The 18,220-nt window shown below is 36.6% G+C and overlaps 1 protein-coding gene across 7 annotated transcripts in view; it reads right to left on the bottom strand.

The window, feature by feature from the left end:
• LOC116250122 (fanconi-associated nuclease 1 homolog) overlaps positions 1-17,270 on the bottom strand; it is a 32,761-nt gene extending 15,491 nt beyond the window's left edge. Inside the window, exons 1-8 of one of the 7 annotated variants that reach the window (XR_007572711.1) lie at positions 17,050-17,269; positions 15,197-15,374; positions 13,964-14,475; positions 13,766-13,858; positions 11,389-11,650; positions 11,245-11,307; positions 8,101-8,187; positions 7,894-8,015 (exon numbers count right to left, since the gene is read on the bottom strand). Coding sequence is in view for 6 of the 7 variants with exons in the window: in XM_050076544.1 (XP_049932501.1) it covers positions 7,894-8,015; positions 8,101-8,187; positions 11,245-11,307; positions 11,389-11,650; positions 13,766-13,858; positions 13,964-14,475; positions 15,197-15,374; positions 17,050-17,160 (1,428 nt within the window). In the remaining variant the exon portion in view is untranslated. Of the gene's footprint in view, positions 1-7,893; positions 8,016-8,100; positions 8,188-11,244; positions 11,308-11,388; positions 11,651-13,765; positions 13,859-13,963; positions 14,493-15,196; positions 15,375-16,373; positions 16,511-17,049 lie in introns of those variants that run through there. The other 6 variants (XM_050076544.1, XM_031623540.2, XM_050076542.1 and 3 more) reach the window with 6 other exon arrangements.
• Between the last annotated feature and the right edge of the window lie 950 nt (positions 17,271-18,220).

Genomic DNA, 18,220 nt, shown 5'->3' with positions numbered 1-18,220 from the left:
TTTCTGAATTGCCTGTGATAACAATATCATCAACATATATAAGAAGTAAAGTAAATATGTTTTCATTTCGATAAATGAAAAGAGAGTGATCTAGAGGACATCTCCGAAAACCACATTCTTGAATCTTGCAAGAGAAACTGTCAAACCACGAACGTGAGGCCTGTTTAAGTCCATAAATAGATTTTCTTAGTTTGCAAACCCATGCATGAGAGTCTCCTTTCGTGTATCCTGGAGGTGAAGAAAAGCATTCTTCACGTCCATTTGATGTAGTCTCCATCCATATTCAACTGCCAATGATATAATCACGCGAATTGTTCTCATTTTGATCACAGGGCTGAATGTCTCATCATAATCTTCTCCATATTGTTGTGTAAACCCTTTTGCTACTAACCTTGCTTTGTGTCTTTCTATGCTGTCGTCAGGTTTGTATTTAATTTTGTATACCCATTTGGAGCCCACTACGTTCTTTTCGTGTGGCCTCGGAACGATCTCCCATGTTCCACATTCATGCAAGGCATCCATTTCTTCTTTCATAGCCTTTCTCCAATGATGTGATTTTGATGCTTGATCAAATGAAGTAGGTTCTTCCTCCTTGCCAACTTTTGCCATGAATAACTGAAAATCAAGTGATAAAGAATCATAGTTAACCCACCTGTGAATGGGATGACGAATGCGTTGGGATCTTCTAAGGTGGGGCATGTTGTCTTCTTCACTGTGAGCATCTCTGTCCCTTAGTCGTCGACTGTAGATAAGACCCGAATACCGATGTGCATCGTTGCTCTGTTCATTATTGTTTTCGTGATGACTTGATGACTGTGTTGGATCTTCTTGATTTTCACTTTGAGCCATATCCGACGGTTGTATTGCTCTCTCTGAATCTTCACTTTGAGGCACATCATTTTCTATAACAGGATCTGCATTGTATAACTGTGTACTGGTGGTCCAGGGATCATAAGATTCAATGGTCATAGACATTTCATTTGTATTATCAAAACTATCTTCATCAAAAATGACATTTCTTGAAGTTTTGATACGTTTAGTTGTTGGATCATAGCATCGAAAACCTTTATATTCATCAGCATATCCAACGAATCTACATTGAATAGCTTTGTCTTCAAATTTGTTCCTCAAGGCAGCATCAACGTGAACATAGCATACACAACCAAAAACCTTCAAGTTCTTGTAATCAGGTTGTTTGCCTAAGAGTGTAAAATATGGCGATTTAGACATCAAGAGTGTCATAGGCAAACAATTTATTATGTATACAGCAGTATGGAAGGCTTCAGTCCACAAGGAAATGGGCACATTAGTATCATGCATCATGCTCATGGCGCTTTCAACTATATGTCGATGTTTCCGCTCAACTACACCATTTTGTTGTGGTGTGTAAGGGCAGGAAATTTGTCTAGTTATCCCTTTTTCACGTAGAAATTCAATAAAATCAAGCGAGGAATATTCTCCCCCTCCATCACATTGAAAATGCACCACATTGGATGAAAATTTAGTTTGAATCATGGCATAGAAGTTTCGAAATATGTGAGGTACTTCTGATTTGTGTTTCATGAAGTAAATCCAGGTGAAACGTGAGTAAGAGTCAATGAATAAGACATAATATCTTGACCCAGACATGGAATCAATAGGAGCTGGCCCCCATACATCAGAAAAAATAGTTTCAAAAGGTTTGGAAGCCCTTTGATTTATATTATGGAAAGGTAAAACATGACTCTTACAAAGTCCACAACTTGAACATTTTTTGACACTTGAAGTAAGAGGTAAACTTGATCTTGGAATGAGAATATTTGTGACAAGTTTTTCAATGAAATGTCGACCACAGTGTCCTAGCCGACTATGCCACAAATCAGACTCCAAAAATTGGTTAGGGCCCCTTACTTTTGATTGAAAATGGCAAGAACTTGGCACTGATGACGCATTATGAGAAAGAGAAAATGTCTTCAATCCTATATCAAAAGTGGATGAATCCTTGGGTAGACATTCCTTGAGGACGTACATATTCCCTTGACGCTCCCCTCTAGCGAACATTTTCTTCGTTTGGAGGTCCTTGACATAGACAGAAGAAGGTGTGAATTCAACAGAAGAGCTTGTATCATCAATGAGTTTAGAAATGGATATGATGTTCTTTTTGATATTGGGAGCAAGAACAACATTAGACAGTGATAGAGACGAGGATGACAATGGAATATGTGCATTTCCAATATGTGTAATAGGATGAGATTTTTCATCACCTGTTATAATGCAACTTCTATCGTAATGAGGGGATAAGTTAGTCAATTTACCTGCATTTCCTATCACATGGGTAGCTGCACCTGAATCCAAGAACCATTCTCCCTGCTCATTTTGCTTTATAGTCATCTTTGAGAATGCGGCCATCAATAGCTGTTGCATATCTTTAGCGGTGGATTTAGAACTTTGTCCTCCTTGTTTATAATCATGTCTTACCCCTTTGTTTTTATTTTGAGGATTAAACCAACATTGTGCCTTCATGTGTCCTTTCTTGTTGCACTGAAAACAAATTGGTATTTTTCTTGAAGTATCCAAAGGAGACATACCTTGGTTATGTGGTGTTGGTAGAATGCCACGACCACCATGGTTGGAGTTCCCATGGCTCTTACCAAACTTTACATTCATAGCCAACACATTTTAGGAGTTCCCTTGATCAGTCCTTTCAATGACTCTTTTCATATTCATTTCATGTTGGAGAAGTTTACCTTGTAGTTCGTTGAAGAAAGGCAGAACAGGAAGGACCTCAAGAGCTGTAATAAAAGCATGATAATCATGCCCAAGTCCATTCAAGGTTTGCTGCACCTTTTCCTTATCAGAAATGTTATTCCCTGAGGCAGCAAGTTGGTCTGCGACGGCCTTAATACGCCCCAAATAATCCATGATAAACGTTGAACCTTTGCTCAAATTCTGAAATTCTTTCTTTAAGTACATAATTCGAGCTTCTGATATTTGGGAAAAGGTATCAGCAAGGGTTTCCCATAATTCTTCTGCAGTACAATCATCGGAAACTGAAAGTAACACTTGTTGAGATAAAGTGGACAAAATATACGCAACCAGACTTTGATCACGTCTCATCCACATAGCATGTTCAGGATTGTTGTCTTCATGAACAGCAATAACTTCTCCTGCCTCATTTTTTATTTCCTGTAAGACGGATATTGGTGGAGCCTTTGTTGAACCATCGAGATGTCCAAAGAGGCCTTGACTTCTTATGAAAGGCATGATTTGCCTTTTCCAGATCAAATAATTCTCATGGTTGAGTTTTTCGGTAATAAGGTGAGGAAGAAAACTTGAGGACATGCCAGAATGCGAAAGGTTTTCCATGACAGCAGAAAGGAATGGTATATAGGTAGAAGATGAGAGGGAAAGAAGACAGGATATAACAAGATGTGTCCTTGGGTACGCAAGAAGAAAAAGGAACAAGAATTGCGCAAGAGAAAAGTAAATTCAGGATAGAGACAAGATGAGAAAAGAGTTCTAACCAGATCAGACCTGTTTGGGCATTTCGTTTGGTAGAGATAACGTAACCTGGCGCTCTGATACCATGATAGAAATGTAGCACCAATATCTGTAACCCGAAAACAGCACTCACGCAGGAAGATAGAGATAGAGAGAGAGAGAGAGAGAGAGAGGGAGAGAGAGAATGAAAACAAAAAGAAACTGAGGAGAAGAAGCCGTAGCCAAAATGGTTTGCACGGCCTCTATTTATAATCTCATTTTCAGAATTCTAAGAGTCTCCAATCGTAGAATCCTAGGAGATTTTACAAGCTCCAAGGACATTAATTACATCATAGAAACCTAAGAGACTTCACATATTACAAGGATATTAACTACAACATAGAATCCTAGGAGACTTCCCATATAACAAGGATATTAACTACAACATAGAATCCTAGGAGACTCTTCACATGTTACAAGGACATTAAATATTTTAACACATTCTACAAGGAGGTGGAATCCTAAGAGACTCCTCTTCAACGTGCTGGTGAAGGATTTATATTTTAACATGAACCCGTACCTATGTGACATAGACACACACGTACATACATATGTGTGTGTGTGTGCATCATAGCCACAAATATCGCGATATTTTCAAAAATATTGTGATATTAACAAAAAATATGAAGAAAGCAAAAAAATGAAAATATCATGATGTTTTGAAAACCATTAAAAATGCATCTATCGCGATTTTATCATGATTTTTCATTTATTTCTTATTTCATTTTCCGTTTTCATTTTTTGCAACTTCTGTTTCATTTGTTTTATTTTTCCTTGTTTTAGGTATGTAACCTGACCTGACCTCCTAGATGCAATACAATACTTATTACTTTATCAATTTTATCATTTCAACTAGATGCTTTTTATGACTTTCTATTAGATTTTCATTTCTTGTATTTTTACCTAACATTTTGATTTTTCATTTTTGAAAAGAAAAACTCTGAGAAGTTTCAGTAAAAAAAGAACTTCGCCGAAAAATACCCAAAAAAAAAGGCGCTGGTAACGATATTTGTGACCATGATATATATAACTTTCAGCCATGCCATTTATATGGTCTGTTACCCAGCTATTTCATAGTCTTTCTTCTCTTTTGACTTTAGCCATGTATTGCTACTGTAAATAAACTTTTTTGTTCAGGTAATTTTAGTCTAAACTGTTGTGTCACTTAAGGGCTGAGGCCCCTTTAAAGATCTTTGAAGAAGAAAAATGAGAGAGAGTTTGAGGATGTCAATCCTTTAAAGTTTAAAGATGAGAAACAAGAGAAAAGAAGAAGGGGAAGAGAGAGAGAGAGAGAGAGATGTAGCTGAATTGAGAGACTAGACGTTGCCAACCGCTGGAGAGAGACAACCACCAAAGAAAGGAGCTCAAGAGGAGGGCGGCAATGGGAACAGGAGCTCGATTTAAATGAGCAAATTGTTTTTGAAGTTTCGAACTTTTTATAAACTAGAAAGAGAACAGCACATGCCACACAACTGACATGAGTTGGACGCAAATTGGATTTAGAAAGAAGGTGGCCTGGTGCCGCAGACTGGACCAGATAAGTTCTGACCATGTCGTGTGCTGCACCGGTGTTGCATCCACACCCAATGCGATCTAGGTGCAGAAGTGACACATCTGTGTTACGTAGCTTATGCTTTTGGCTTTTAAGAATTATTGAAAGCATAACCTTGGCGAGCTTCTATCCTTAATGTGGTGAATTGTTGGGATTGGTAACCTGTGTAACATATTGAATTGTTATTTCAAGCATTTGAGAAATTTTTACTCTTACACATTAAACTTTTTGAACCATGGCCTATATGGACCACTTTGCCTATTGCTCACATTCTTCATTTTGGAAGAATAATATCTGCAGAATTTACTATTAGAAAACCTAGTTTATGCTGCCACAGCTCTTCATGTTTGCTGTTCTTTTCTTTGCCTTTCTTATAATTAAGTAATTGCATGTTTGGTTTGATACACAACTTCAAGATTGCGACAAACAAATAAAATATGAGTTTTTTGGATGCAGAAGAAAGAGAGAGAGAGAGAGAGTTTTTATTGGACTCACATATATGTGCAGCTTTGATTTCTATAGGTAATTTTGCTGAGGATCATGATCTCGTTCAGACTTCAACTTAATTACTTACAGTGAGGCATAAATATTACCCGTTTATGTTGGAAGTTTTTTTTCTTTTTTACATGTTATACAATTGCTAAGAAATACAACAGTTACAGGTTATGTGAACTTTACATAATTATTGTAAAATTATCAAGTTGTTTATTATATACTTCTTGCATGACATATAGTTATTGAATACTTCGTTTAATTATGTCTGACCCGTATCTGTCCACACAGTATCACTTGTACAGTGCAGTCATCAGAAGTCAATGCATTAATATGGGAGCACAACTATGACAAATCCAAACTTAGGAAGTGTCATCCATGGTGCTCCAAGGAAATGTGGCAATTAGAGAAGAACAGAACTATTGAAGCATATTAAATGATATCCACTGATAAGATGGAAAAAAAATTATACTCACTGATATCCTGCTCCTCCAAGAACTAACCAGTAAAAAAAAAAATTTAAGGTCCACAAAAAATTGCACATTCCACATTATGAACTGGCAAGTGTGTTCAAAACAGATTCATAAAGTCCTAAAAGGAAAGTCAAATCAATTATCCATGATCCACCTTTGTGGTTCAGTTTGTAAAACCATTTACTCATAGCATGTCTAAAAGATTAAATTTATGGCCATGTGATATTTGAGAAGGTTAGACACATCTAAAGAATATGTCCAGTCACCTGTAGAAAAGAGAGACTGAAAACAAAAGTTTCCTTGAAATATGTAACTCTCAAAGCTATGCATCTTCTAAGATGAGCACTAGCTCACATGAACTTCAAATCTCACCCTACTTTTATGTTTCTGTTCTGCATTTTGTTACTTTTCATGCAAATTATAGTTCTTCTGCCCCCTATCACTGGAAACTCACTGAACTACCTTAATTATCTTTTTTACGGGTGAATGGAATTGGATATAGCCTCTATAATGCAAAATCCAAATCTTAATCTAAAGCAACAATGTCCAATCAGACATGAACAAGACCTGGTTGAACCCTGAGCCAGACAAGGCCCAACGATGTACAATACACTCTAGACCAAAACCTTTACTGGAATCCTAATTGTTGGATCCAAGGAAATGGTCAAAACCTATTGTTGGATCCAACAAGAAATTGCTCAAAATCTATGTCGTATGAACACAAATAAGAGTCAGTCACATTTTTGTCAAACTTCAGGACATGGATGCATCTCTAGATTAAGATACAACTTGGACATGGTTGAAGCTGCACCAGATAGGGTCAACACTCTATGCTATTTTTCCCCAGTTCAGGACTTGGTTAACTTTGATGTGAGTAGGATATTGTTTCTTAACTTTAAAATATTAAGAAAGAAATATTTGATCAATTATATTATTCTTTTTTCTTCAAAAAATCTTTTACTTGTGAAAGCCTTCATGTTATTTACTTATGAACACATAAAATTTAATACACACACACACACACATACTATATATATGAGGAATGAATAAAACCAGTCTCTTTTTGGGACCAGTTTTTCATCTCCCCTTTCCCTCCTTAGGATCCACCAAGCCTAGGGTAGAAAAGATGAGAGAGAAAAAGAAAGATGCACAACACACGGACTCCAAACCGGTGTCTACACCCATATTCACTGACATAACCAGAGCTGCCAATTGCAGAACCAGAAGTGACAGGTGAAAGCGAGAAGGAGATCCATGAAAGTTACATGAAGGAAGAACAGAAACAAACTAAAAAGGAACCAATAATTGAACCAGAAACGGATCACAAATCAAAGTAGAAAGCAAATTACGAAGTGAAGGAGAACTGAATTTGAAGCAAAACAACTTTATAAAAAATTGTCAAAAATAAGAAAATTCCCAATCCATGAATAAGGAAGCTTGTATCCTAATCAATGGAAAGCTTGCTTCTCAATTTGAGGAATTTTGCTTCCTTTGTAGGGGAGGCAAGCTTCTGTTTTCCAAGTTGTTCTTCGTGGGGCATATAGGAAGGTTGGCATTCATTGCTTCTGAAGCATATTCCTTGAAAAGCATTCTTCCCGTGACTCTAGTTAAAACCATGTCTTTAACATGCAGAAACTTCACAGAATTGGGCTCCAGAACCAATTTGATTTGAACATGATCCTAGTTTGAACACAAATCCAAATTAAGAAATCCAAACGTATGTCATTTCTTATTTAACATTTTGAATCCAAGAACAACTGACAGAGTTGAATGGAAACCTGAGAAGGTCTGATTGGTTTGCAGCCATAGTATAAACAGATTTTATTGCATGATATGATAATGAATTAAAACATAAACCTTCACATGCACAATGCGTGAAAACTCCCGCAGTTCCTGGACAGTGAGCACACTTAGCACCTCTCTAAACATGGATGTCGAGGTCGGTTTCAGAGGATCCCAACGACACATATAATCATTCACTGGAAAGAAAAAAAAAGGTTAAAACTCCTCAATAAATAAACTCTCATATGGAATTTTAAAACAAAAATTTCCAAATAGTCTAACATTTACAAATACCACATAATTCCTCAACTGCTAGCTCCACATTCAGAACTTCAGGATATGACACATTGGACACCCGAAACCATGGCCCTGAAAAGACATGTTCCCATAAATACCAGTCAACAACATAATCTTCAAAGACTGGCGTTATAATAACAAATACTTAAGGCCCCAAATTGTAAAGCAGATGCAGTTAAAAATGAATTTAAAGTTTAGAAGAGGATGCCCACATCAACTTTGCAATATATATAAACACCTGTAGGATAATCAATTTGCCCAAGCTTGAACGAAAAATTGGATCTACCCGCAATAGAAGAATAAGCATGTGAATCCTGAAGAGGACGAAAAGAAGAAAAGCAGGACCAAACTCATAGGCAGCTTGACCTCACAAACAAGGATATAGAGTCACTTAGTGAAGATAAGCATCCTTTGAAAAAACTTGTGGTCTAGGGGTGTAACAAAATCAGCATAGAGAATTTAATCCTAATGCTGGACCTGAACAAACAGCTTTTCCAACAGTGACCTTGCCAACTAGAAATTAAGTTAGTGATGTATTTGTATGTATTGAGATACTGTAAACGTTTTAAAAAACGTTACAATACGCCTCCACATCTAGTGTGTCCAGCACCCATATCATAGGTACCAAGTGATACATACTCCGCATCTTGCAATATGTCGTCGGCAGACAGAAAAGGGTCTTGATGCCCTTTTTTATTTCGCTTTGAAAAGGCCCCCTCTCCCTCACTTCTAAATAGAAAACAGAGATTTCAAAATACATAACCACATTCAATGTTCAACAATTGCAGCTGCACACTTCAATGACGAACAATGTTCTTAATTTGGTTTTCATTGGCCTACATGCATGGACTATTAAATGAGTTATTATGTATGAATTTTGCCTTACTTTTGAACTATTGTGGAATATAATACATATCTATGTATATATATATATATATATATATATATATATATATATATATATATATATATATATATATATATATAGAGAGAGAGAGAGAGAGAGAAAGAGAGGGTGGTTTGGGGGAGAGGAATTGAGGGATGGTTATTTTTTTAGTGTCATTAAAAACCATTGCAAAAGGTGCATCGACGACATATTTAGTCACGGTTTTTAGCAACAGGATGCACCTTTTGCAGCGCTTTTTAGCAACACAAAATAAAAAATTGATTTCAAATTCATACACACACACACACACCCTTGTAATAGCCCCATATCCATATTTTTTATGTATATGCTTTGCCGTACCCATACTTGAACCAGTACCCATATGACTTAGCTCCAAATAAAGCATAAGAGGCCATCAAAGGGAACTTGAAAGATAAAAGAGATTATACACACCTATGTAGAACATCATGATTCAAAGGTGGACTGAAAACTTCATCAACTACTTCATGCAAAAGCCTAATATCTAAATTTTACCTGGAGATATTCTATGCAGAAAACATGCTATTTCAAAAAAAATGCAAAAAAAAAATTAAAAACAAGTCAGCCAAAAAAATAAAAACGCTGAAATGAAAATAAGCGATAAAACGTGTTTTTTTCCGTTTTATGCATTTTCTATGTTTTTTTACTTTTTCACACTTTTTATAATTTTTCAGGTACTAGATTTTTATTTTCATATTTTTAAATTCTTAGGATCTTTCCTTTTTAAATTTTTTAAAATTTGTCAAGATTTTCTCGAAACTTTCCCAAGAAAAACAACTCAAAGAAGAGTTTGTATACATTGATATTGTATTTGAAGAAGATGATGTAATTGCAAATGACAATGAGAAAAAGATAAAAATGAAAATGAAAATGAGAATGAGAATGTAAAATTTTATCTTGTGATATGTAACACTTTAGTTTAAAATTTTAAACTTATTTCTTGATGTGTTATGCCTTACGATGTTATGATTATGTTTTATTAAATTGATTAATGTTCTTTGCCATAACTCTATATTTATGTGTGACATGTTTTTATAGAGAACAAATTTTTATTGATTTTTCCCTTTTTCCTTTTTTTAAATTTAAAAATAAAAATAAATTTACGATATTTTTATGATACATTATGATACAGCATATATATTGGAAAAACTAATACAGTTACAATATCCACTTTACAACATTGAATTAAGTGTAAATAGCCTCCTTCCACATAGACCATATGAAGAGTTTACTAGCTGAAGACATTTTGACAAAGTAAGAATCAAAAGAGTATTAAAATTTCACCATCCATCTCCTTTCTGAACATTCAGGCCATTAAACTTTGTTCCGTTGCTTTCCTTTATGACAAGTTTTGTGCCTCTCCCTTGCCATTCCAAAAGCTCAACAGCCCAAAAATTTGGACAATCATTTTACTATGTGCAAGAAACCAATCATAGAAAGGAGAATCACTTAAGCACCAAGAAAATGTTTTTTCTTTTAATTTCAATCAAAGTGTGATCCTTACAGACTCACAACCTATGAGGACCTGCAAGAAACCCAACAATGCAAGCTACACAAGAAAAGCAATGCTCCTTCACAATTGTAAGCATTACAGAAAGGCGATATGATAGATAAGAATCAAAATTAAAACTATTCATTAGATGGATCTCCAACTTCAGATAAAGGACTTGGTTTATCAAAATAGTGGCTGGTTCAAGAGGGAAAAATTTTCTCAACAATAAACTAAATCAGGAAGACGTGCCTTCCATGTAAATGCTGTTAGATAGTTCCCCACTAAAGAATGACTCTGCTTGTAGTAATTTACTTAAATTACTAGAATAAATAACAAGCAGTTTAATGCAACCAACAGATAGAGTAATGAGGTCATCAAGACCATGTATCAACGTAACTAACTTCATTTTCATTATATATATATTTATATATATATATATTACGTACATACATACACACACGCTATTGTGTCTATCTCTCTCCTGACCTCCCCCTTTTAGAACATATTTAATAAGGAGAGAGAAAGACCAAGAAGTCACAATCCTTGTAATTGATGGTACTGAGGAGCTACATACGTAAATTGTAATTTGTAAAGCACCATGAACCTTATTAGAGAATCTCCATTCATTTCTTCAAAGAAAGCAACATGACGTCTCTATCGATGGAATCATTTCAATTAGCTAATAATAAAAAAAAATGAAATATGAAGCTACCTTTACGTGTATAAAGTCGAATGAAGAGCCTTTGACTTTCACTAGATAAAGCCTCAAAACGTGCTGCCAATGCATAAAAAAATAAATGTAAATAAGCTGCAATTAAAAACTAATATGAATTGACATAAAAGATGCAATTAGCACCTAAAAAAGATCTTTCCTCATCAGTGAATAGATAACTATGGTGGTTCATAACCTCTTGCATCAAAATATGGAAGTTCATCTGATATCTTTTCATGTCTGGGTGGAAGGTTCTTGTTGATTCAGCAGCACGAATAGCATTAGTCCATAAGGACTTAAAATACTGGTGAGAATAAGCTCCACTAGTGAATTGAGAAACTTTCTGACAGAGCACTCTAATAGGAACATCATCAGTAGAATATTTTGGAAGAGAAGAAATAAACCCCTGCAAAAGAACACTCAATGATACTATTGCAAAGATCAATTGAGTAATCTCTTAAAGAGTAACTTGGAAAGATGATAGAAAACAAATGTAGACAAAGGACATTTATTGATTGTGGTCCATATACGCAGTTGCGGGTGTGGCACAGGCGCTACATGTGACACGGTCTGTGTCCGTCAGGTGCAAGCAGCTGTACCACTACATTTTGATACTAGTATGGATATGCACCCAATTCACTGTTAAGAGTCATAGATAATTTGTACACTGGTTGCAACTGGATTCAGATCCAGTTTGTTTATATTTCTGATGTTTGTACACATTTTATACATTATGGTCAATATCCAATAAGGATGGGGGTATTTTTGTAATCAGGGCAAAGACCAAATATTTAATACAAGTTTTTGCTGTCATCCCCATTATCGGACGTGCAGTTGTGGATGAGTTCCCTTCTTCTCTTACTTTCTGCTGAACAGTTTTACAGAATCCTAATATGGTATCAGAGCTTTGATCCTTCGACAGTGAAATTTCCAAAAGGTATATCCCTAGAGATCTTCTTTATTATGTTGACATGTTCTTGTCATGCGCTATCTGTTCTGTGTCCCTTATCTGGTTTTGTTCCTCACTGTCCTCTTCTTCCTGCAGCCTATCCTTTCTTCCTTTATTTCCTGGTTATTCTGGCAATTACCTGTCTTAAACGTCTAAACCCCTTGATGTCTTTGTGATCATCAACTGCATTAAATCTTATCTCACCTGAAGCTCACAAAAATTTAACTCTTCTTTTCAGCTGACTGTTTAATCTATATCCATCTTCAGACTTCATATACTTTCCTTTCTCTCATACAATCGGCCTGCTTCTCTATGTTCAGCCCATGTGTTTAGGGTAAGATTATATTTTGCCCTAATCTTAATTGTCATGGACTTAAGAAGGATTTAGATTGCACAGAATTAAACTCAGGTTGCACTTTGATTGTGAAAGGCAAACAAAATACTGCCTGCCCACTCGGACATATTTCGGAATAAACCTCCTTCCCACCCCCCTCACCCTCTCCCCCCACAAGAGGGTAACGTTATGCTTTTCTCTGAATTGATTGAACATTCGATTCTGTTTTACTTCACATATACATATTTAATTAGTCACAAATATCATGTTTGTTTTAAAAGGTGAGGTTTTTTTCGGATATAATACAGGAACCCTAAAAAAACGGAAAATACAGTAAATTTTCAAAAAATTTAAAAAACCTTAAAATTTAAAAATGAGGGGAAAATAAAATAAATGAGAAACTAATAAGACAACATCAAAAAATAAGTAAATAAGCAACAAATAGAAATTAGAAAATGGAAACAAGCAGTTTGGCAATAAATAAAAACATCAAAAATACACCAGAATGAACAAAAATGAAGCATTCGCATTTTTTTAGAAACAGCATTTTTTTCAAAAAACGGTTTTTTTCAAAAAAAATAGCATTTATTTGCTTTTTTGGCTGATTTATTTCTTGCATTTATAACGTTTTTTTTTAACGCATTTTTGTGACTATGATATTTATTAATTCCTTTCACATAGGCATCATTTATTTTCCATTCCTATTCCAGCTTCACATTTCTTCAGTCCTTTCAGTCTCCTGTTTTGTCTTATGGATTCATATTCTCAATCTGTTATCTCATCCAACTTTCTGGGTCAGCTCATTTCTGAAAAAATGATCAATTAAAATTTCCTTGCTCGAAAAAAACGGATGTTCCCCCAAAAAAGTCAGGGTCTCTCTGGGCACGTGGATGGATCTACTGCAATCCCTCCAGGATATGATCACTGTTCAGACAATGGTCAACAACACCATTGTCAAGATACCTTACCCCGAAATTGAAACAGCATCAGCAATCTATATTACATGCATATTATGTAAAAGAAGTACTCTTCATCGCATCTAACAGCAAGCAAGTCATTTTTATTCCTTCATATCATCACTCACATCTTTAGATAAACTTGTAATCATAATGTCAAGAAAAATAAAACCCTCTCTCAAGTCAAAACCTATGGTAGAACATTAAGAAACAGTTATCAAGTATCTGGTTAGTCCTCTCAAAATGGAAATAAATTTGTAGAATTAGATTTGAATTTCTAACCTCAAGTTTCAAGTAAGAATTATCAATAAGAGGAGACAAGTATTGAGCCAGTGCCCGTGGAAGGAAGCCAAGCATGTGATCGGAGTGAAAAATCTGTAGTAAGCAAGGCAGCCATAATGAGATCCATTCAAACTATACATGCTAAGAAGCTGGCAGAAGAAAACTCAAAAGAGGGGATAAAGTTAGAACTTTACAAACCTTGATGGCAAATTGATCCTTAACATTTGCAGGGTCTCTTACAAAGACAATATTTGCTCCTTCTTTCAGGTCTACATCATCATAAAATGTGCGGCCAACAATATAAGTTTCTAAACTTTCCAACGGTACATCATCATCTTCACTAACTTGGTTGTGCTTGGAAATATAGATGTCCTGGTAATTCAAAGAAGTCGATTTATCCACATTATCATCAGTAACGGAACACTTTGTCTCGACATCTTCAGCTGAAGAGACACCACAACTGTCAGAACTTCTATACAAGCAAATATCCAGGTACGCTGCAGTCTCAAAATTGCTGCTTTCTACAGAGCTTGGCGATGGATAAATTCTGGTTGGTTTGTTTTTTTTGCAAGATTTTTTTAGCATGTCATCATTCTCTGACTGACTAAAATCTTGGCAGCAACGCTTCCTGTCAGATTTACGATTAAAGCTATACTGAAACAGGGTGCTTTGAGACAACTTTCTTGGAGTTCTTCTAGTAAGACAAGAATCTGCAACTTATTCTGAACTGTATAAGAAGTTATAACAAAGGAAAGAATCACCTGAATTAGATGTAACCGTCCTTAGCATAGAAATAAACCAAAGCACAATACTCAGTCATGAATGCATATCGACACGACACACATGAGAACATTCCCCTCCCCCCCACCCCAAAAAAAAAGAGAAAGGAAAAGAAGAAGTCCCCCTTCATTTAATGTACTCCTCATTATCAAATCGAGTACCAACCACTAGAAAAATCTAAAGCAGCAATCCATACATGCATGCATCTAGTCAACAGTATATATGATGGAAGCCATTGGTTTTTTCACAGTAAATCCATCATAATGATACCTTTATGGTTTAAATATTCCAGCAAACCCTGGTTATCAACCTGTGATTCTAAAAGAGGATCTCAGTTTTCAAATCTTCGTGTGTGCACCACCATCGCCCACAAAAACAAAACCTTTTGCTTTAGCAAAAACAGGATATTTTTGTCTACATTTTTAGCTTTATGTTTCTATTTGTGAATCAAAGGGAAAGTTTTTGATGGACACATTTTAATGTGTGTTCTTTAATGTTAAAGGCCAGACTCACTTTTCTTTGATGATGAAACAACATCTTGCTTCTCACATTTTTATCCTGAAGTTCCAACCCACACACATATCACCTATATGTCTAGATCGGAAGCGTCAATGTAGTTGAAGTACAAACAAGGAAGTCTAGCTTTCATACCGAGATGAGAGTTTACAATATCATGAATGCAACGTATGCTCTTCCCACAGACTGGACAAGTAACCCAATCCAAATCTTGTTCGTCAACATTTTCATCATCCTCAAGTTTGGAATGGTCCACCGTATGTGCTGAAGACAGCTCGTTAACAAATGAGGAGGATTCACCATTACTCTTTGTCTGAAGAAAACAAACATCTCATAATGCAAGAATTATTTTAAAGTTTAAAGCACATGGCATGGAGCAAAAAAGGCACTTAAAGTTCAAAAAATATAAAAGAGCACTTCTAATAATAGGATAGCCTGTATTAGCTTCAAAAAGAAAAACTGCATCTGCATGATTAATATCCACCCGTCAAGGTCATAGGAGCGATCTGTTCCACTTGTATAAATCACCAACATACCATGCACAATCGGACATAGAACCAGTAAGAGCTGACAGACCAGGCTGGACGCAGGTGCCAGATCCAAAAAGCCGAGTCTTGCCCCAACCAGGTGGTACAACGGGCACTCCAAGACCTGGTGAATGATGGCCCACCCACTCAAGAGCACTTATATCATGTGAGACGGCTGGAAACAATCCTGAGATATGGTTTGGATATATAGTACATGGTAAGAATAATAAGAATCAAAGTCCATGTGGGCCTTGCAGAGGCAGAATGGAACCTGTGCTTTCCACTTTCAAAGTCAAAGGCTTTCGTTTAGATATGACCTCTGACAAAACTCCAAAAAAATGAAAAACAAAAGTAACAAGGAAGACAGTGGGTAGCATTTATGACTGATATTTATTTTACGGATAACTGGTTACAGTTGATTTAAACATGAATACAAGAATAGAACTTCCAGGGGCAACATCTCTATGACTCTATCGGACATCAATCACTTGAGCAGGCGAAATTATGGAGGTTCCTGAGAGAGAACAAGAGATTCCTGATTTCGTTCTGTTTACTTCTGATCTCTATCATCCTAAAAATGTCGAAGTCTCAGGTTTGAGGCTTTCTGTAACACTGCACAGTTACCTCAGGAAATAAAAGGCTATATTTTCTTACATAATTACAAGGTGCTAGCTGTTGAACAAGTTTCGACATTCTTAATTCCTAGCAAAGGCAAGGAGCTACATCAAAAAACCTATATCTTTACTATATCTTCAGACTTCAAAATACATGTCTTACTACTATACCTTAAGAACATATGCCTCCAGGTTTCATCCTCATTAAGCATCTATACGCAAGCTGCGGTTACGCAGATACGTGTTTCATCATGCCACCATCCATCTCGAACTCTCGATCTCCTTTACTTGAAGATGATAAGCGGAACCACCCATCAGGTGATGGCGGAACCTTTACGCACATGGTTACGAAAAAACAAAAAATGCAACTAAAATCCTGATGTCTTTTCTCCTCAATTCATGCCTTCCAGTCTTGCATTCAAACTTCGGACATCCAGTTGCCATACCGAAACAAGTTTTCGGTGCGATGACTGAACCCGCTTGTGCCAGAGCCGGGTGAGAGAAAGATCGAGGGATAAGAAACAAAATCCTCGATTTCAAAAACCAAACGAGACCATTGGAGCTCCCCACTTCCCACGTAAACAAGCAAAATCTTCGCGCTTTCGACCTACAATCTCATTACGCCCCTCGTCATTGACTCCTCCAATAGACAACTAAAACGAACAGGGACTAGGAATTCACTACTGCTGTGCCATCACGTCCTATCAGACGAAGAATAGGACGAGAAAAGGCAAAAACGCCTATAAAACCGATGATTGGAAACGAAAAGAAATATAATACTAGTGATGTAAACGGAGAGACATGGAGTGAAAGAACAGGAAGGTGAAGGAAGCTGTCGTCTACCCACCTGAATTTTCCGGCGATCAGAGGCGTCATCAGCGGGAGGACTGAACGATGAGTCGGAGAGCCGTCTCCGTCTTCCGATGAGGCGGACAAGGCTCGCCCTCCCTCTCAACATCGGCGATTCGGCAAGGCGGCGTTTGCCGTTTGCCCGCCAATTTTTCTTCCCCCTCTAAAACGCTTTTGATTAATGACGGGCACGGGGCCGTAACGGGGTCGATTTGTCGACCCGACAAAAGCGGGGCGGATACCGGGGATTAGAGTGGGCAATGGGTTCTCTCTCTCTCTCTCTCTCTCTCTCTCTCTCTCTCTCTCTATATATATATATATATATATATATATATATATATATATATATATATATATATATAAGTCAATATGAATTGACGCTAAATCGAAATCTAAGAAAATTCATGTTATCTAGCAATAGCTTCAAACAGGAGAATAGCCATTACGTTAACTTCCCAATGGGATTAGCACAAGTAAATCTAAATTCAAACTACAACAAACAAACACTCCCTAGAGAATAAAATTGTTTAATGAGTACGTACTTAGATGAAATGTGTAAAATTTTATGAAGGGGGTCATTTAAACAATAAATCACAAGTACTAATGACTTTATTGTGCTAGTACTAGCCACGAAGACAGTACAATTTGATTGCAATGAAGGTTTGAGTTGCTGCCAAAAAATTGCAGATCATTTACAATTCTCTTACAGAGGAAGGTCTTTCTTACACAAATTCATGCTCAACCTGTAACAAAATCTGTTACATATATGCGTGAGGCGTAATAGTTGTTAAATTTAATGATCATTGTTGCTTGATTTTGTTATGTTTATATGAGGCCATGCAGGTTAGTGACTCAAAACCACTCAACTTCATCAAATTTGGATTCGATCTAAATCAAACGGCCAAATTTCAAGTCTCTTTCTCCCTCCCTCCCCTCCATTCTCTCTCTCTCTCTCTTTCTTTGTGTCTCCTCTTGGAAGAACAGCGCCGCCGGGCGGCTCCTCATGCTGGGCGTCGTCTGGCCAGTGGCTTCCCACTCCTCTACCCAGGAAAGGGGAAGGGGACATTAGCCCCACTTTCCTCACAATGGTGGAGGAAGTAGGGGAGAGGCTCCTCCTCCCCACTTCCTCTCCATCACCCATCGTTCCACACAATGGAAATAAAAAATTT

This window comes from Nymphaea colorata, chromosome 3, assembly GCF_008831285.2.
Source record: "Nymphaea colorata isolate Beijing-Zhang1983 chromosome 3, ASM883128v2, whole genome shotgun sequence".
NCBI lineage: Eukaryota > Viridiplantae > Streptophyta > Magnoliopsida > Nymphaeales > Nymphaeaceae > Nymphaea > Nymphaea colorata.
Note: the sequence above shows the minus strand (reverse complement) of the source record. Positions and strands in the feature narration are given on the sequence as shown.